The 21,420-nt window shown below is 40.6% G+C and overlaps 1 protein-coding gene across 1 annotated transcript; it reads left to right on the top strand.

Annotated features, from left to right (window-relative positions):
* znf644b (zinc finger protein 644b) lies at nt 1-8,116 on the top strand. The gene is made up of 5 exons (XM_080535857.1): nt 1-1,848; nt 2,083-2,652; nt 5,575-5,700; nt 5,870-5,972; nt 6,396-8,116. The coding sequence occupies exons 1-5, from the start codon at nt 90-92 to the stop codon at nt 6,631-6,633; spliced, it is 2,796 nt and encodes a 931-aa protein (XP_080391983.1). The 5' UTR covers nt 1-89; the 3' UTR covers nt 6,634-8,116.
* Nucleotides 8,117-21,420: the final 13,304 nt, after the last annotated feature.

The raw sequence follows: 21,420 nt of genomic DNA, 5'->3' as shown, positions 1-21,420 counted from the left end.
ATATAGAGCAATCTGAACAAGAGCCATCATTCTTTCCATGTACAAAGTGCAATGTTAATTTCAAGGAGAAAAGGCATTTGCATAGACATATGATGTATCATTTAGATGGGCATAATCAGGTATGCCATGAGAGTGTTCCTCGGCCCTTTATATGCAGAGAATGTGGGCGTTCGTTCCGTGATCGCAACTCCCTCTTGAAGCACATGATTATCCACCAAGAGAGACGTGAGAAACTGATGGAGGAAATCAAGGGACTCAACAAACTTCAAGATGAAGGCAGGAATGCCGGGCTGCAGTGCCCTCAGTGTGTGTTTGGAACTAACTGCCCCAAAACATTTGTCCAGCATGCTAAGACACATGAGAAGGACAAACGTTACTACTGCTGTGAGGAGTGCAATCACATGGCAGTGACAGAGCGGGAACTTGAAGCACACCTCTATGCCGTGCACTGCAACACATACCAGCCCAAATATATGGAGATGAGAAAAGAGGAAGACTCAAAGATTTCTACAAAGAGCAATGAAGTATTGGGAACTGCTCTGTTTCACTGTAAGGTGTGTCCTTTCAGCACCGAAAATGATAATGTCCTCAAAAGGCATCTTGAGCTGACACACCAGCAGTCGTCTGATGATGAATGTGCAAGTCCACCGTTAAATAAAGGGTCTGATCATACAAACTCTATGTTTGGTCAATGCAGGATAGCTGACCAGTCCAAAAAAGCAGACTTTAAACTACTGCAGCTAAAGCCAAAGTTCTGTATCAAGAGGCCTGCTTTTTGGAAAAGAGCAGACTTGCCCTTTTGGTCCAGTAGTATAGCTGACTTTTATATGAGAAATACAGACACACAGAAGACATACAAAGGTCTCAACTCCTCACAGCTGAAGTACAGTCTTGGCAGCTCAACAAACAAGCTGTCGTCATCTTTACAGAGGAGTGACAGGCCAAGCAAATTATCTCCACAACCAACAGAAAAAATAGATGTGACAACAGGTCTCCCTTATGTTGAGGAAGACAATCAAGAGTATGACCGCGTAGTTTCTGGCATCTCAGAGAGGACAAAATATCCCTCAAACATTGATGTGTTGCTTACCACCAAGACTTCCAAATCAGACCATATGTTCTATCAAGACTATGACTCTGACAACAGTCAGGGAGATAGCAGTGACTTGGCCAGTAAGAGTTTAGAGGAGAAAGCTCTTACCCAAAAGTCTCCATCCAAAAGAAAAATGTCAACCCCCTTCCGCAACACTATGGATAAGGTGGTTGATAATGTTTTACCAAAATGTAACCAAAGTTCTAAGGCACACAAGGCACCTGATGACACAAAGGAAGACTGTTATGATGACACCTATGACTTCAGTGACTACACTAGCGAGGCCACAGCAAACTTCCTGGACAGCAGTGAAAATGAGAGGAACCCCTACGCTCGCAGCTATTTCATACGGAGGCAGAGGGCTTCTGTCAAAGAGGAGACTACACCAGCCGACCACCATTTTGGAAACAATGGCAAAGAGGACGATGACAGCGACGACATACAGCAGCTCATCATCAAGGAGGAGTATATAGAAAGTGTGGTTTGTGAGGATTCTCCGGAGTCACCCGCTGTCCCACAGAGTGACCCCTACGACATCTCCGCCCCGTTCGGAACCGATCAGAAGTCCTGTCCTTACTGCCCTGCCATGTTCGAGTCCGGAGTCGGGCTGTCCAATCACGTGCGCGGGCACCTGCACAGAGTGGGACTGAGTTACGACGCTCGTCACGTTGTGTCTCCGGAGCAAGTGGCCTCACAGGATCGCCAGCCACGCATCCGCAGGAAAATCTCCTCAGTGACACGGAGAATCAAAAAAGGTTGTATATTATTTGTTATCATGCTTCATTGTAGTGATTATTACAGGTACCTGCAACAACACAGTAACTATATTTATAACTAACATTTCACAGAGCTTTTCTTTGTGTGGGTGTATACTTTTTAAAGTCATTAATAAGTGATTAATAAGTAATTACACTAGCAGCGGACTGTTGGTATCCATACAAACTGTTTTAACACGCCTCTTTGTGGCACTTCTGTGCCCCATGTTACAGCTGACAAGCCAGAGTCCCAGGGGGAACACACTTGCCCCTTGTGCTGGGGCTGGTTCGACACCAAGACTGGCCTCTCCAACCATGTGAGGGGTCACTTAAAACGAATAGGCAAGACAATCACCAGCACCAGCAAGTCTCCTGTGTGCATCCTCAACGAACTGCTCCAGGACGAGACGGAGCACCAGAACATCCTACAGAGCCTCAACAACAAGAAGCAGTTCCTCTCGCGGCCCTTCGTTTCTCAGAAGTTCATTGGCAGCGACGGGCTGTTCCTGACCCCGACAGGGATCCCGGTGAAGATCCAGCATGGCGGCCAAGACGCTGCTCCATGGGCGCCCAGTGCACCCAGACAGGAGGGAGAGTTCTCGGAGAGGAATAGGACAGAGGTTGAGACACATGGGGTCAGCGAGCCCTCCTCAAGCACTTTAGTAGAGCTGCTGAAGAAGAGAAAGTTGGAAAAGGAGCTAGAGATGAGAGATGACTCGTATGCAGCCAGGAAGCACTTTACTGTGACCAAAGAGAGCATTGAGGGTACACTGGCCACCAGCGTGGAGCACAACTGGGCCCATGGTAAGGATAATTTATCTTCTGTTCAAAGTATACATTTAGCATTATTGAAGAGTAACTGTTATGTTAAAATGACTTATGACAAAATGTAATTGAAACGGTATTTGTGTTTAAATAACATTCAACAGAATTACAGATTACAGGTAGGTAGTAATCTAATGATCATTTGTGCCAGCAGCTGGTGAAAGGGGGAACAAGTCGGCAACCAATGAAATGTTCAGACTTTTATTCAGAAAACTGTGAAAATACATTTCAGTGTTAGTTGCTAGTCAAGCCAGTTCGCTAACACAGCTTGTTTTGTGAGTCTGCTAACAATGCAAAGTAGTGTTATAGTTAACTAGGTAGTAGTGGGGATTACTCACCGAATCCATTGCATTGCAATCTGTGACACGTTCTAGTCTTTTGGTCTGCATATTGGCAACCAATCAAAATGTTCAGACTTTTCTTTTGAAACACGGAACTACGTTTCAACATTGTTGAGAATCACAACACAAACTCGCTAGTCAAGCCAAAACACTGCAACGCAATGGATTCGGTGAGTACTCCCCACTGCTACCTAGTTAACTATAACAGTACTTTACATTGTTAGCAGGCTCACAAAACAAGCTGTGTTAGTTGACTAGAGATGTGTCATTGATTTTCAACAATGTAGAAATCTATTCACTCGTTCATTTTTCAAAAGAAAAGTCAGATCATTAGATCCCGATATAAGGACCAAAGTATTGGAACGTTTCACATATTTTGGCTTGACTAGCGAGTGTGTCATTGATTTTCAACAACGTTGACATTTGTTTACATTTTTTCAGAATAAAAGTCTGAACATTTGGATTAGTTGCCGACTTGATCCCCCTTTCACCAGCTGCCGTCACATTTTAGTTTCAATTCCTTCAACCCTATACAGGTATTTTTGGAGTAGGGGCTACTGACTTTTTCTTGACACTTTAAAGGGTTAGTAATAGAGTAACTGGTGCCCTCCAATTATGATAAGCTTGCTACAACTGTACACAAACTGTCGTGTTCCACAGCTGTTTTGTATGTTGTACTACCTCTACAGTGTTTCATTATTTACAGACGCACATGTTAAATCACACAATTTCAATCAAATGGTGCTCCATTAAATATGTATGTGAGATGCATCATACTCCTGAGCTCTGTTGCTGTCAGCAACCTTGAAGTCTTTGGAAACACGCAGAAGCCAGAGAAACAGCGTAAAAAGGAAAAGTTCACAATCAATTGAATTATTGTAACACACACAAAAAGAATGAATGTCACCAAAGTGCCTTTGAAATTTAAATTAAAAAGCCATCACATCCTTTGATGTGGAGCTGGAAGCACATCAGCTGTGTTTACACACCTTTGTTTAATGTCTGTCCAATTAAGAGTTTCTTTTGGGTATGCAGAAACATGTTGATAAAGATTTAAAACCATTTTTTCCCCTAGATGTTCATCTGAATGTGTGAGGGATTCTAGTGATTGGTTATTTTAGGACTGACAGTGTTGGCATGAATGTCATTGATACTTTTTCCAGTACATATTTACAATAGCTAAAAGCTGAAACCATAAACGGGGAATAGACACTCTCACACATTCAAATGAAATGGCTTCCACCGTTTATATACTAGGCTGTAATCAGCTTAATGTTCAGTGGTGATTTAGCACATACGAAGAGGGGAGAATATTTAGGTTTTAAGACATTTGTTAATTAACTAAGAAGTGACACATGCAATTGTTGCAAACGATTTGCAGGTAATTTAAATATCTGTTCGTGGCTTGACATGGCAAAAAAAAAAAGAAGAAGAAAAACGCAGATGTTTTTTCCTATTAGGTGTGAAATGAATCGCTGTCACTTTGATTTTCACACCATTGCCAGTAACTTTTTTTTTCCAATGATGTGGTCTTGTCACATAATCAAACCCGCTATAGAGTGTGGAGTGAGAGACCTTTCTTAATCAAATGCTGTACCAATTTAAGGGTTACCCTAGATGCACAGAAACATGGCATTTAAAAAAATTAAAAATCTATGTACAATATTTATATATTCGCATATCTGTCCATATTCGGTATGCAGTAATACTACATATTCGGTAATACCATTTTTGTCACTAGGCAAATTCAGAAACAGTGCCCTCAGTGAAAATAGGCCCCCTGAAGACATTGGATTGTGATAAACATTACCCTGAACAACACTTCTCAAACAGCAGTGCAAAACAGATCTTTAGAATTTGAAAACAGATTGAAGGTGGTGGAGGAGGTGAGGGCACACAGGGAATAGCAGTTTTACTTGTTAGTCTTCGTGTGCTCTGTCATATTTGTTGTTATTCCTCTTTTCATACATGTTGTGAATCACCTGAAGATTTCCAATGCTATATATATGTCAATATACCGGTACATATATATGTTCAACCAATAATGTAATAACATACTAATATCTCAGTCTTTCTCAGTAGACACAGAGACTGACACTCGCAGTCACTCACACACTAACTCTTACACTCTTGCAGATGATATTAAGGAGGTAGGGAACACTCACACACACCCACACACCCACACACCCACACACCCACACACCCACACACACCCACACACCCACACACCCACACACCCACACACCCACACCCACTCACACACACACACACACACACACACACACACACACACACACACACACACACACACACACACACACACACACACACACACACACACACACACACACACACACACAAACTCTCTCTTATTTCTCAATCCTGAGGTGTAAGTGCATTTGGGCAAAATGTGCCCCATAGACTTTTAAAGGTGTTCTTCTGCAAGATTTGTTTTGCTAGTCAGCTGTTGGAGACAGATCTAAAGTTTTGAACTGTGTGCTTTGCTTTGCTTTCTTTTGAGTTTGTCTTCCTTTCCTGTGTCTGTGTCTCACATTTCCAGAGAAAGGTGAATCAAACAAGAAGATTTGCATTCACTGTAACACAACCTTCCCCAGTGCCGTCAGCCTGTCCAATCACCTTAGAGCTTACGCACGTAGGAAAAGGGTTGCCATGTTGGAAGGAACAAGTAAGTTTCCACAGACTGGACAATGTGAAAATTGTCAACGAAATTCTGAACAAGAGAACATTGCTTACTGTAGCATAGCATTGCAAACAATAGCTTTTGTGTGATCATCCTATTTTGATACATACAGTACAGTCCGATCAGCTGTCCTAGCTTGTTGTGTTTTTCCCAGGCTATGATTGTAAACAGAAGAAGCCTAGATCGAGGCCTGGGCTCAAAAAGAAGGTGTACCCTCTCTCAAATGCAGTCGAGCAGATCTACAGCCTCACCTGCAGGTAATTGGGACAATAATGTAGTGTTCTCATCAAGAGCCCTCAATTTTCTGATTTTGAATTTGATGAAATTATCATGAATAAGTCAAGAGATGTAACTGGTGGTGAATGTTTTGACACCTGATACCAAAGCACAAGAGTTGTATTGCCACCTCGGATTCAAAAGGGCATACAGTAAATCTGGCTGTAGAACTAATGGCTGGGGCGCTTAGGTGGCATAGCGGACTAAGCGCTGACCATGTAACCGCAGGGTTCCCGGTTCGATTCCGGCCGCGGACATATCCTGCATGTCATCCCTTCTCTCTCTCTCACCCATCCTTCCTGTCAAATCTCTACTATCTCTGTCACAATAAAAATGAAAATATGAGTGGGACTGCCCCATTCAAAAAAAAAAAAAGAACTAATGGCTAACTCTCTCTCATGCAGATTCTGTGACCTAGTCTTCCAGGGTCCCTTGTCTGTCCAGGAGGACTGGATCAAGCACTTACAGAGGCACCTCATGCACACCAGTGTCCCTCACACAGGGACAGGCATGGTCGAGGTGCTGGGCGTCCATCAAGAGATGCTCCCCCTGAGCACCCATGAGCACCCTGGGCTGGAGCAGCACACGCCCACCCCTCTGGAGCAGCACACGCCCCCTCTGGAGCTTCCAGTGGTTTCCTGAAACCAGAGGGTTGTTTACATGTTCACTTTATCACTTTACATCTCTCCTGCACATGTACATATGAATAAATACATACGATAGATACATAGAGATATATACAAATATTCTAAAGCTATATAAAGCTATATCCCTCTCCTCTATTTTATAGGATATGTATCTTAGATGTTAGATCTTGTTACTTTAGTACAGAGAGTACAGAATTACAGTACAGAGAGGACAGAATTGCGGTTACTGGAAATCGTTTAATGAGATCTTAAAATGTCAACAATCAAGAGCTGCAGCTAGAATAGCAATCAATGCAGAACCGTGTATCTTAACTTTTCTTACCTAATGTATGTAGTTCTGTAAAAAAATCTTTAAAAGAATTAAGTGAAGTTTTACATAATCTTGCCATTTGGTAAATGCAACAAGGGCACATCTATAATCTTGCTTCCTCTAAACTTGTTATCAATCTGAGTTCCATTACCAAAAAAACTCACCTCAACATTGTGACAAATACCGTGTCCATTACTTTAATTGTAACCTTTTAGGAGCCATAATCAGAAAACAGGGTAAATTATTCATCTATAGTAAGTATTTCTAGTACTAGACGTTGTTGTTTCCCAAATGGCTTTTATGTTGATTCTCTCCTATTTCACTTGTTCATGACATAAATAGTAAGCTAATTGTAATTATGAATGATCATACATGTTCAAGCAGAGAAAGCTAAACAGTTTTGTGTATTGATTTCTGGACTCCAGAGACCTATACATTTGTATGTCCTTAAACTGAAATATTAAATCGAAGTGTGAAGTTGGGTCACTGGATCTTTAAAACCTGTAGGCCTCGGTTGAGTTTAGACTAAATGAGTAGCCCGTCAACATGATGCAGAACACAGTTTTACCTATTAAGTGGTATTACAGTATTTAATGTTTATTATAATGAAGCACATTGTTTTTGTATTGTTATTTGATGCTGGAACACCACCCTCTCTGAAAGAAAATATTTCCCTTCTGAAATTGATTTTACCGTCCAGTAAAAGAGGCTTTCTAATCCAAAGTCAAGTTACAATGTAAATCATATTTTCATGGTGCTAAAACTTCAAGTTAGATATATAAGTAAAAGACATTCAGTAATGTTTTATATATCCCTGGACAACATCTGTCTCAGAGATTTGAATGTACTATAATAAGTTTGATTTAAAGGTGCACTCTTTAGTTTTCTGGCACAAACGACACACAATTGCAGCTAAATCAAAACAGAAACACACACTCACAACATAAATGCTGCTCTGTTCATCCCAGCACATGGTTGATACACATGGTTGATTGTGTACTTTGCCAAGACCACCTTCCCTCAGTCCTCCAAAACAGTTAGTGCCATGCCATGTTTCTGAGTAGAAATAGAAGCTATAGAGTGCTCCTCCTCACAGTACTTAATTTGTTATGTATAATGATGGTGCACACTAATACCATGTATTCATTCACCTTTCTGTAGTAAACATAGTGAGATTTAACTGAAAAAAAATGCTGAAATAAAGTAAGGTGAAGTGCCCTATTTCTTTTTTCTGAAACAGTTGTAACCATTACAGGAGAGATGTTCTCCCTTCCTCTTATATTGCACACTATACATGTATATACAGTATATTGTGACCTTTTCTCAGCACAGAGCACATGAAAAATACAGTGATTGTATGAAATGTGCCATTTTCACCTTTTGTTATTAGCTTTTTCAGTGTTTGAAGGAGCTGCTGTTTGATAACCACTCCTGGGTCCGCTAGTAACCAATGGCACAGGGGGCTAACCCCGCAGTTTATCTTGGGCAGTATTTAAAGCAGCGATCAAAGCTGTACAAACCAATTGTCATCATGTTTCTCCGGAGGGAATTTTCGGAGTACATTAATGCTCCTTCTTTGGGAAATAATTGTGCCACTCTGTGACTTCATTAGGTCTCCTGGCTGTTTCAAAAGATGTTCTCTCTGGAGGTTGGAAGCCACGTCTACTGGCAGACAGCATCCCAAGGGGCCGAATGAAAAAAAAAAAAAGAGATTATAATGAGATTTAGCTAGCCATGACCAGGATTGGGTTTTTTTATTATTCCATTGGCAGGGGAGAGAGGAGGGAGAGGGACATAAAGAAAGTGTGTTGTGGTGGTAGGACCCACACTAGCCATCTGCCATGGGGGTCCACTGGTAACAGGCCAACGCATGGTTGTAGGTATGGGTATCAAAGAGCCTCTTCTCTGGAGATTACTCTATTAAAACTGTATATAAACGTCATACGCCTTTTCACATGGATGCAGAAAGAGAGGTTGCATTTAATCCGAATCAGGCATGATAATGAGTTAACATTGTTAAAATGAGAGAATAGCTAGAATGTTTGCCTTGGATCTCAATATTTTATTTGTTAATTTGAGTCTCCAGAAAGCATAAGCTGAGCAACTAGACACGTTGTTTCATATTAATAGGGGGAGCCTTAGGTGGTAATTAAAAATCCCCCTCTGATGCAAAAAGTATGTCTGTAATATTGCACTGTGGAGTCAGGCTGTGTGTGTGTTTCAGGTGTACCCAAAGACTGCACCATGAGAAACTGTTGATTGACTGATGGCACTTGTTTATGTCTGCCTCTCTTGCTTTTTCTACCCACCATATGTGGCAGCAGCGATGCAGAGATCAAGACCATTGATCACGGCCTCTCTTTTGGCTAGTTATTCTGAAGTGCCAGAGAACTGCTGCTGTAAAAAAAAAAAAAGGAGAAAAAATCAATAGGTTTCCATTATCCGGTTGGGCAGGGTTAGGTCACTGGCCTGTCAATGATCCCGTTACAGTCACTGTACAAGGGTGACACAGGCCCCCACTCAATCGCGCCGCTGACAAGAGGAAAACATGCTGACAGCCACCAGAAACAAGTTGGAACACATATTTGCACTTCAAGCAGTCGTCCAAGGAGGCATCATGCGAGGCCACCACACGGCAAGGGGCCAGCTCAGTGGGGATGGAGGGGGGTGGGGGGTGGGAAAGGGGGGGTGTAGATTCCCAGCCAGCCTGCCTCAGCCACTGTCTGACTGTCTTGCTCCCCACCACTCATGCTTTTATCCTCCCATAAATTATTTACCTTTGGATACACCAAAGGATACCCAGGTGCACTGATTGTGGCTGAAAGAATTTCATCAACTCCATTGCCCCCTTCTCTCTCTCCCCTTGCTACTCTCCAGTTGCTCCTCGAAAGTTTAGCTACGAGTTGAATAATCCATGTAGTATTATGTTTGTGGAATATATATATGAATGGTTGTAAGAATTATTCATGAAACTATACTTACTATAGAAAGACTTACTATGGAAAGTTGTGCCGTTGAAAAATGAGCCTACTGCAGTTATATTAATATTTTTAAAAATACGACCTGGGGGAACATGGCCTTCTAGTCCAGTTTCTCAATTCTTAACACTGTTTTTAAGGATGCCCCTTCTAGCAGCAAAGTACAATCTCTGTTGTGACAATGACACATTGACAGCATCACAAATGATGTTGAGTGAGAGTGAAGAATAGAATAATGTATTTTGTAATTGAATGCATTGAATTGGCCCTCAATTAAAGAAAATACCAAATACCAAAATACAAGGTATATTCAGTGTTTGAAACATGGGTCTGCTCAAGTCTATATGCTGAGTACGATTGGCGTTTCACACATTGTATGAAAGGGAAAGGTCAACCTCTCCCACTGACCAGTATAATGGACTGAGTAAAGAAGACATCAACATTCCATAAAAGAACACAAATCAATACATTCTGACAAGGATAGAAACTACTTGGGATGCACCATTTTGGTCCTCAAAAATATGTTTCATCTCTTGTCAAATGCCATTGTGTCTCCACTGCCTGACCAAGATTAAATCAAAACATATTCAATGAACAGTGCCCGAATACCCTATATTCTACACATATACATTAGAGCTAGGTTTGAATACTATAATTCGAGTAGGCTATAGGCCTATAACAATAAATGTGTTTGCTGTCAGGCAGAGATTTAAGCTATTCTAAATAAATAAATCAGTATTTGCATCTATGACACATACGTAAAGGTTAATGAGGAATACGATTATTCTTTTCCTCTAAATTACTTTAACTGGACAGTTTTATCTGGACCTGGGGCTTAAGGGCATCATCTGACATCCTGTAAAATACTCATTAATGTACCTTTCTTCGATAATAAAATGCCAACAGTTTTTCAATTAGACCTCGTTTTCTCATTTCCTCTATCTTTTCTAATGTACCAATTCAATTCATGATGACTGTAGGGAATTCAGGTTAATATGTTGACAAGATTTAACAATACCGGGTCATGTTGCACAACACGCTTGACTGGTTCCGTTCAGTTCAGCAGCTGACAGGTCCTAATCATGTATTGCCCTAAAGGCACTGGGGCAGAGCAGATTTTAATTACTGAATTATAGACTAGATTGCCATGCGTTAAATTGAGACATAATTAGGGCTAGAGTTGTAATAATTGTTTCTGCTAATTGAGCAGACAAGTGTGGTAGGTAGGAATTATACAATATAGTATTTAAGATTTATACATTTGAAAATCACATTACTTTTTGATCAATCTAGCGTTAAAGCCAACATGTAGGATTCTCTCAAATATCTGTGATTTTCCTATGGTTAGTAGGCATTTCTCTTTTCTCGGTTTTGTCTCGATTTGAATAACATCAATTGTGTCATATCATGTCATGGGCCACTCAAATGGCCTTTAAAATATACCCTGCTTCATCAGTAAAATAATCCGTAAAATATAAGACTTGCCCAGGCCTATTATATAGATTTCATGTGGATAAAATGTGCAGTAGTAGGCTAAATGCATATACTGTGATACTAAAAACAATACAATACAGTGCAAGTTGCATTATGCAATGACCATTTATTGTAGATTACACTAAAGGCTACAAATAGGTCATTCGCACTTGAGCATTGTGCTAGTGTGTACATGTGTTTAGACTATGTCATCTTTCCTCTCCGGAGATGTTATTGGCAAACTGACTGCTATTAAGACGCAGGCAAGCGTGGATGATGTCAATTCCAATAGCACGTTTCAGTCCTTATGTGTCATTTACAATAACAAAAAATAATAGTGTCGTCCAGAGTCCTGCTTAGACCATGACATCCTCGATAGTGATGTGGGTGGCACCTCTGGCAACGCCGTTATTTCCTATTAATGACTTGCTAAAGAATGCCTTTAGAAACAGGGCTAGGTGTGACGGAGGGCTGGTCAGCGAGCAGCTGCCCTTCATCCCTCTAGGCGCAGACTGACCTCGTTTTTTTTTTTTTTACTTCAATAAATTGGAGGCTTGACAAGCCATAAAACGAAAGAGATTTGATTTGGATAGGGGAAGAAATGCAGAATATGGGCCAGAAATGACGAGTCAGTCAAGGACATGTCGCGCGTGAAATCCCCTGTCCCTCCAACAGCGTTTTGGAAATCGAGTGCCCATGCATCAGTCCATCCTAGTAGCCCAAACATGTTAGACATGTCATGGATTTGCTTGATATAAAACGTCATTTTGTTATGTACATCTGAATAGCCTAGGCTTACTCAGTATACTTGGTCAATAGCCTAATTGATTTCATTAAATTAGATTCATCGTGACGATAAGGTTCTATCTCCATTGTTGTCCAAATTGAGTTTTTTTTTTTACATAATCTGACCCATTAGGTGTTTATTAATGCCTGTGTGGTGTTATTTTTTAAAATTTTGACATGTTTTAGTTAGTAATTCATAAAATACAAAGGTTCCATCTCACAGAACATAATGGAATGTAAAAACGTTGACGCTCAATATCTCTGAACTACCCTAAACGGAGATAGAACCTTATCATTCTAAACTCACGTCATGACAAAGAGGGTATAGGTACACATTCCTCGAAAACACAGACAAAATTATGATTTGTATTATTATCTTCCTTGTTGTTATAAATTCAGCAACAGTTTTGTTTTCCTACCAGTTTTATTTTTTATTTTTTTTATTTTTTTACGGTTGATAATTTCAAATGAAAGAACATTTGGATTTGAGCCAATCAAATGAAATCGCGGGGATTGTGTTTGGCTTTGTGCCTGTCGATGTCAGCCTCAAATCCAGAGAATCCGCAGTCATGAAGTACTGTAGCCTGCATGTACAGATATGCATTTCTATTATGTACCGCCAGAGGGCACTGCTCTTTGCATTCTGAAGGGCAGACAACCAAGCATAAGGCAGAAAATAAAGCCTTCACTCATGTTGGAATTGACCTGAGCAAAATAAAATGCTGTTCTCATAAGACACTATCATGGACTATTGCAGGTGCATTATTCATATATGTATTTGTTTTACATTGTAATTCCCATTATCAATGACAAAGTGGGCTCTATATAAAACAATGAATATAAAAAATATAAAATGAAATGCATGGCTTCAGATATGTAGCCTAAAGAAAGGTACTGCATGCAAACATTTGCGATTGCCTTATCAATACTATGTGATCGAATGCAAAGGCTGCAGCACAAAACTTGTGATTTGTGAATGTTGTTAACTACATTCATGCCATGGAATAATGTATTGTATTCCAGTGGGCTAGGCTACAATGTATGCTTTTATAAATGAACTGTATTTGTTGTATAGCCTATTATTGGCCAATGATCTATTAGAAGTCAGTTAAAGATACTGTACATCCTACATTTTCTATTCTATCAATCTAGCTTGTCTGCCGATCATGTTCTTTCTTCCTCTATTTGCTTTGCGCACGTCGAATTGTCATCATTTGTTCAGGCGTCACTCGTTTGCTGTTGTGTGAGACGGACTCTATTGTAAATGATTACAATGAGACTTTGACTAGTGGTTTAAATCCCTCTTGCTCCGATCAGTCTCCCCCTGCCCCAAAGGTCACAGATCGAATTGTGAGAATTAGGAGTATATAGGCCTAAACGTCTGTTTTCTTGCACATGCAGAGACCCGTTTTTGGGGGGGGGCACATCCTACAATGCGGGAGTGAAATATAAACATGTTTAGTCGATTTGAGAACGATTAGGCTATTAGGCCTATTCCTGTTCGTGGCAATTGAGGTCGCTTTTGTATCGCATGCATGGATAGGCCTAACGGGTACCCTTTCCTGCGTTCTAGCCTCACAAGATTGATACAAAAAAAAAAATTAGGTTGGTCTCCATAATTTCAAGACTGTCCTTCAGTCAGATGTGTGGGATTAGGCTACAACTCGCGCCATTATTTGAATGTGATGAAGTGAAGATTGAGCATTTCAAACGGCGCCATATCAACGTGGAAATCGAATATCATGGTCACCAGCTCAGAAATATGGTATCATGGTGTTATTATCCTGCAGAAATACAACATGTGAATAAAATCCCATGCAGAGACATTGACACTCCGAATTGCGCATGTGGAACAATGTGCGTGTCTGTTGTTTATAGACAAATAAACAAACAAACCCGCATTTGCAAGACGTCAAATGGTTTCTAGTGTCTTGTTTATTCTACAACTTAAGCATGGAATAACTCTTACAATGTGTATTGCTTTGCTGGCACTTTTTTTTTTTGCTTTGTTGATATATTTAATTGCGACCCAACTGTATACTTGGAGTGGAAACAAGTTCCAGGCGACAAGTGAATATATGGAGCAAATGACAAAACAGAGAGGGAATAACTGACAGTTAAAAAGACGGAGGATGTGCAGCTAACAGGCAAACGCACCAGTACAAAGTCACACATACCTTTGAGAGCACAGTTTGTTTTATAGCACATCTCCCGGGTTGTAGCTCCTGTCGATTTACTGGGAAAAAAGAATAAGCGAACATGCCCTGTTTAAGAAACAAACATGCAGATTAGATGGGATTCTGACAGCATACCTTACTAGGACTTCACGTCCCACAGCTCATATACAAACAGAGTCAAACAGGCTCTCAGCACGGTTGACGACATTTATAGTCACTCTGCAAACATAAATGCAAATAATGATGCATGCAACTTGGAACTAACAATATGTTTTTAACCTCTTAGATACAAAATCGAATGAACAGTTGAGTTAAATCACAGTTAGGTCTACTAATAAATCCACTGTTAATCGAACGAAAATATTACTGTTCAAAGTCAAACGTTCATTATAATGTAACGGTTATTATGCAAAACAATTAGTGACAGGCTGGTTGTATTAGATGTAATGGGAAGGAGAAACTCGTCATACACTTTCTAGTTTAATAATTCATTTGAGTAGCCAGGTTCTTTTTGACTGCTTGAACGATTCAAACCTGACAAGGCTTGTGTAACATTTCCTGGGAGGTGTCACCTGTTATATGTGGTACTTACTGCCTGTCACCGCAGGCTTACAGCTTCTCCTCACTCCCTCACCTTCCTACCGATGCCCTAATCACTCGCGGTCTTGACTGCTATAATGGAGCATCCTCATGAGTTAAAAAAAAAAATCATATTCATGAGTTAAATAATCATATTATATTGGTAAGACAGGTACTGCAAGACAACAAATGCAGAGAAAGTCAACGTGATGTCTCCGAATTCAATCCACTCTTCCCACCCTGCACAGACCTAAATATAAAATGTTGTCATCAAAATCAATTAGTGTTTTATTCCACATTCATTAAAACGAATGTATGCATACTTTTTAATTGGTATTTTTCTATCAGCCTATAAGAATTGAACTTAAATTAACCGGCCATTCTTATGATAGCTTCACCAAACACATCGGCTAAAAGGACCTATATTCAAATGAACGCATCCTATTCAGAGACTTCTATGCGTATAGCACTAGGCTATCTCAAGAGTCTCTAATGAACGTGAGGCAGTCGGCCTACTTCTCAACGGGGACCCACTGTATGGATTTCACTCCAGCTGAGCAGCAATTACACATCAATTAGTGTATCTTCTGGTTAAGGGCAACCAATTAAAGACACCCATTTTAAAACATCGTCAGATCATGTAGGCCATATCAGATATAATAGCCTATTGAATGGTCACCTGGTACAAATACAGTCATATTTTAGGCCTAGGCCTAATGAGACCTGTTTATGATGGTGAAATGTTACAGAACATCATCGTATTGTGTAGAAGTATGAGTTTCTATGCCTAGCATGGGGACCCATGACCACAGGCCTATTTGCAACGCTGTGAACGTTTCACCACACTGTGGATCATCAGAGAAACGTACAACTGCCTTCTACCTGATATGATAACCAATCTATATGGCCTATCTTTTTTGTTAGAGATACAAACAATGGATAACTCCAAAAAAGGCAGGCTAAACAGCTATTGGAAATGCAGAATTGGGTAGCATTCCGGGGTTGGTTGACATAAGCCAACAACCGGGTGGGATGAACATAATACCGTGGCCCTGTATGACCATGTTAAGACTGTTCAACGTGAAATCGAGAGGGTGGCTAAACTAAGGCCTATACTGCTCAGCAAACCACCACCAACTGTTAAGTATTCCATTCTACACGCCCGCCATCACATTTCCAAGGTTGATCTAATCACCAGATCAACAACTGGAATCTATGAGAGAACAAATAATGGAGATGAAATGAACAAATGATTAGCATGCTGTGAAAAGTACAATACGTTTCTTATTTAGCATTTAGATAACTGTCTATCCTGAGGAGCAAGCTTCAAAGTTGAACCCAGTTTAGGCGAGGGGGATTAATTCTCTCTACTGCATGCTTCATTGAATCTCTCATTACCAAACTTTGTCTGTATTGATGTTAGATTTGATTGAAGATTAGAGCATTTAGTAAATCTTGCTTTCCTGCATGTATCAGGCTTTTTCAAGCGCGCAGCACAGCGCCCGTTGGTCAATACCCTCACTTTTATCCAGTGTCTGCTTCATTTAAACTTAATCAACTCCATCAATGAACTGGAACAGCGAAACGTCCCCCTGGAACAATGCTGTTCTTTTGTTAGATAATTCTTTGCTCTCATTCCCAACCCGGTGCCGCTAAATCTAAAATTACACTATGATGAACTATTTCAATCAATATGATAATGAAAATTGGTTTGGGTGACTGTTTGCAGGGCTTAAAAAGGTATAGCCTATGTGACATTTCTAATACATCTTCCCCTCCATGCGCAAGTCGAGATCTTCTCCCCCTGCTGTTGCAACCCCCTACCTCACTTTTTATTGCCCCATCTTTTCACTGACACTGACTATTGCTCACACGACTGAAAATGATGTATCTCCGCCAGAGAAACGCTATTGCCATATTGGAAACTGAACCTTGTGCATTGTTTTCTTCTTTTTTAAAATAAATTATTTGCACTGCGTTTCCTGTATACCAAAAAGCATCCCTCAGCAGAGTGTAGATCAATCATTGGTGACACTATTGCAGTGGAGATAGTGTGTTTTTTGTTGCATTGGTTGCACGTCTTGCCCTTGCGCGCGATCCAATGCCTGGTACAGCCTAGTTCATCATTTTTATACTGCTACCAAAAGAGCAATTTCGAAAGTATTTGCAAGGAAAATGCACGCCCCCATCTGTTGCCATACTAATAAATGTGCCACCTTCTGGGGCCATCCAATGGTAATCATACCTTTAATGATCATCTGGCGAGTGATATACAACTTTCCATAAGAAGACTAGGCATTTTCAGTTTTTACATTTGGATAGCTCCTCAATTGGCCAATGTCAAACAAGGACATGTTATCATTTGTTTGACTTCTGAATGCATAAACGAAGCACTATTATTTGTCTAAGGGATTTTCAAAATCAGGATGTCTGTGTTTTCATTTTCAGTCGTGTGAGCAATAGTCAGTGTCAGTGAAGAGATAAATAAAAGGTACAATCCTTCTGTCTTCTTCCATATACATTCTTAGCATAGTTAGGCGTCATGCCCTGGATAGGCCTATACTTTGGTATAGCCTATAACTGCCCTCTCCGTCACGCGTCTTCTGTTGTGATACCATCAAACACTTTAATAATCTCATTTATATTGAAACTATTTGCTTCGGGAATTCAATGAAAAAACGTTTTATAGATAGCATTATACCGGGGATTACTGTTTTTATTACTCAAAACCTCTGGGTATAGAATTAGCATATTTCTACATCTCAATTACACATCTTTGTGAAAGGGTTTAATGCTAACACTAGTCACAATTGCAAAGCTCAATACTTTAATTAAAAATAGCCTAGCCTACAATCTTAATAATAAAGTCTAAAGAATTGACTTAAGTCTATTTTGGGCCCTACTGAATTATTGCATATGGTAACAGTAGACATAGGCCTACCTACTGTTATCATAGACAATCATTCCTTATAAGGTTGAAAACCTTTGATCATATAGGCCTAGCCTAGACTAGTCTAGTGCCTGATTCATGCCAAAATTCAAGTTACGCGCGTGTTGGCCTAAACGGCGATGGGATACTGCAGAAAGTGACGCTCATGCTGCTGGTGGTAGTGGGCCTACGTCCTGTGCAAGAAAGCCGAGCCATGGAGACAAACCGTATCATATTCCAAATCTTATTAGGCTCAGCTGCCAAACTTCCCATGATAAACAACTGCTCGAAACTTGCGAGGGAGGCATGCATATCATTATCAGAATGGGACCAGATCACAGTCGGCGTACTCAAGCAATGTACCATGAACTTGATACAGTAGTCTTCATAATGCCCACTCTGAAAAAACGTACCGAATTGCCGTGTGTTCCAGCGCTATTTCATCATGCATGCAAAGTTGCCCCAAACGCTGCTTTTATCAAAACAAGGCTACATCCTACTAGAGACAGCGGGACCGCAACTACAGGTTGTTTTTGCCTTTTTCACGATGCATGTTTCATTTCCGCCATGTTTTTAGTTGGCAGATATGCACATCCATCCATGGACGGACGAAGGCTAGGCTACTGTTTTCCCCACCGCTCCGATGTATCCCACGGACAGTTGTTTTGGGGCGCAATAATAGACCCTATCATAGAGGCCAAAGGTCAAAGTAGTGTCAAACATTACTTGCATTGCCATATCTATGTGAAAAAACAGTGCTTTTACTGACAGTTGTGTGTGTAGAGACACCGATGGACGGCCCTGCACAGTGGCCACATGTTTACAAATAAATCCATCATGCAGGTAAAACAAACAAACAAACAATAATTTGTGTTTTTCTCATTGTAAAACGTGTTTATCAGGACCTTAATTGAAGAAGATCTAGTTCACTATTAGAAAGATAGTTGGATAGTAATATCATATAGAATTGAGATTGACTTTTCGAGTATCTACACAAGACTTGGAATCCTAAAGACAATATACATGTGTTGTTTTTTTTAGGAATGAGGAAGACACTGGAAAAGGTGACACCGACATGAATTAATCATCTTAAAGTCAGGTAAAGACATACCTACACTATTCATAATACGTTATTCAATACTTTAGGCTATTTCAAAGTTGGCCTCACCACCTTACATTAGGGCACTGGTTTTGAGTACATTCGCCTGTATGTTGCTACAGTACAGTTGCTACTGTGTCACTATAAACCATCTAGTGCTAGGGACCGGCTAGATACGGTATATCTTTTGACACATTGGCATGTGTTATTTGCCTTTGTTGCCATATTTCCACCCTCAATGCTGGAAATGAGTTGAGAGGACACAAATACTGAACAGATACAGCACCCTGAACATCAAAGCCAAACAGGCAGGTGTATCAGGAACAAACAGATTTTGTGTGTGTGTGTGTGTGTGTGTGTGTGTGTGTGTGTGTGTGTGTGTGTGTGTGTGTGTGTGCGTGCGTGTGTGTGTGAATGCATGCATGCTCACCCAGGTGCTCGCATGAGAGTTTGTGTGTGAGTCTTACCATACCTGTATGTGAAAGCATCAGAGACAAGCTAGATTGTAGGATTGTACAGGACTTCTCCCTCTTTGTTTCTCTCCCTATCCTGTTCTCTCAGCTGAAGTGGGGCCTGAGAGATAGGCCCTAGATCCTTTTATCTCCCGGTCACCCAGTGTGTGTAAAATAGCTGTCATGTTTCATTGACAGGCTGACATGCGTTCTACATGAACATATCCATGGGTGTATGCAGTATGTTCTTCTGACTCCATGTTTGATGAGAGGATATCTAGGAGGGAGGCGTTAGGTGTCAGTCATTAAGGCTTATGTGATTAAGACAGGCTACTACCAAGGGACATCTTTTGTTCTGGTTTGGTGACACTCAAGACACAACATACAGTACATGTATGTATCTGCATAAAATACAGCACCTGAGGTTTAAATAGATACTGTAGATTGGGCACACCTGAATAACCTTGTGTAGTATGTGAAACAGTGAATAACGTTTAATGACTTCTGATTTTGGGTGTGTTAAGCCTGGTACACACATAAAGATTTTCCAAATCTCAACAGATTTTTTTATCTGAGAGAGACCCCACACATGAAGATAAACAATCATGGATTGAACAGTTTTGATCGTATTGTGTGTGGTGTGCTCCGATATACGACCACATGCATAAAGATCTGTCCTCCGACAGTCTGGAGTCTCGTCCCCCAAGCCAGAAATCTCGCGTGATCAGGGTAGTAGTACCCTGACTGACCTGTAGAGGCAGCCATGTGCTACAGGGGAAATAAAGTGCTGAAGAACGAAAAGAAGAAGACGCATCAGTCAGCTCGCTTCTTGATTGGCTACATTCCATTCCACGTCACAATCGGACTCGGGTGTTGTCAATTTCGCCCACCAACGAGAGGGTTTTTGGTCGTAAATATTGAACAGGTTTAATATTTACGATTGTCGGCCCCGACCATTCTCCAAGCAGATTGTCGGGATAAATTGACTCCTAAAGCCGGGTACACACATAAAGATAATCTGGCCGATTTCCGGCCAATTTTCCCCTTCGTGAGGTGTGTTAAGAGTCAATTTCTCCCGACAATCTGCTCGGAAAATGGTCGGGGCCGACAATCGTAAATGTCAAACGTGTTCAATACTTACGACCAAAAATCCTGTTTTGGGGCAACTCCCGACTCCCGACAACTCCCGACTAGGGTTGCCAGATGGGCTCGTTTTTTTGGGTGGAATTAGCGGTTTTACACAGGGTGGAAAATGTCAATCCCATCTGGCAACCAAGATTTCTGGCTTGGGGACAGAGACTCTAGACTGTCGTAATGATAATCTTTATGTATGCGGGGTGCTGAAATGGGAATATCGGCGCACACCACACACAATACGATCAAGGCTGTTCAATCCAATATTTTTTATCTTCATGTGTGGGGTCTGTCTCAGATTAAAAATCTGTTAAGATTTTGAAAATCCTTATGTGTGTACCCGGTTTAACACACCTCACACCACAGGATAAATCTTGTAGGATATCTCTCGAGCCATCTCCGATCTTTCGATTTGACTTCATAGACTGAATTTACATTTTAATTGAATTAACCCTGGTGTACACATCTGTGTTTAACTCCTCACAAAACCAGGAACATGATATGGGAATGTTTCCTTGGAGAATGTGTATGAATGTGATGCAAATATACCGAATTAGAAGATTACAGGGTATCTTAACATAAGATTGAGGACTGTAATGAGTGAAGATTGATGATCCTTTTGTATGTGGTTAAGAGGGACAGTGTGTTTCTGTTCACTTGGCCTTATACTGTTTGAGTTGAAGATTCGAAAATATATGAATAGAATCATGGTGTTGATTGGCCCGAAGCACTAATTTATGTGGATCTGCATTTAACACTAAACCTAACCTATCATAGTGCATGTGGACTATATGAGTTATCACATATGTGTCCATGCAGCACTCCTTGTGGTACAGTAGGAAGGTCAATGGATTTGTTAGATATT

The sequence above is a fragment of the Nansenia antarctica genome, assembly GCF_963989245.1.
Source record: "Nansenia antarctica genome assembly, chromosome: 7".
NCBI classification, from domain to species: Eukaryota; Metazoa; Chordata; class Actinopteri; order Argentiniformes; family Microstomatidae; genus Nansenia; species Nansenia antarctica.
This window is presented reverse-complemented; position numbering and strand designations above follow the sequence as displayed.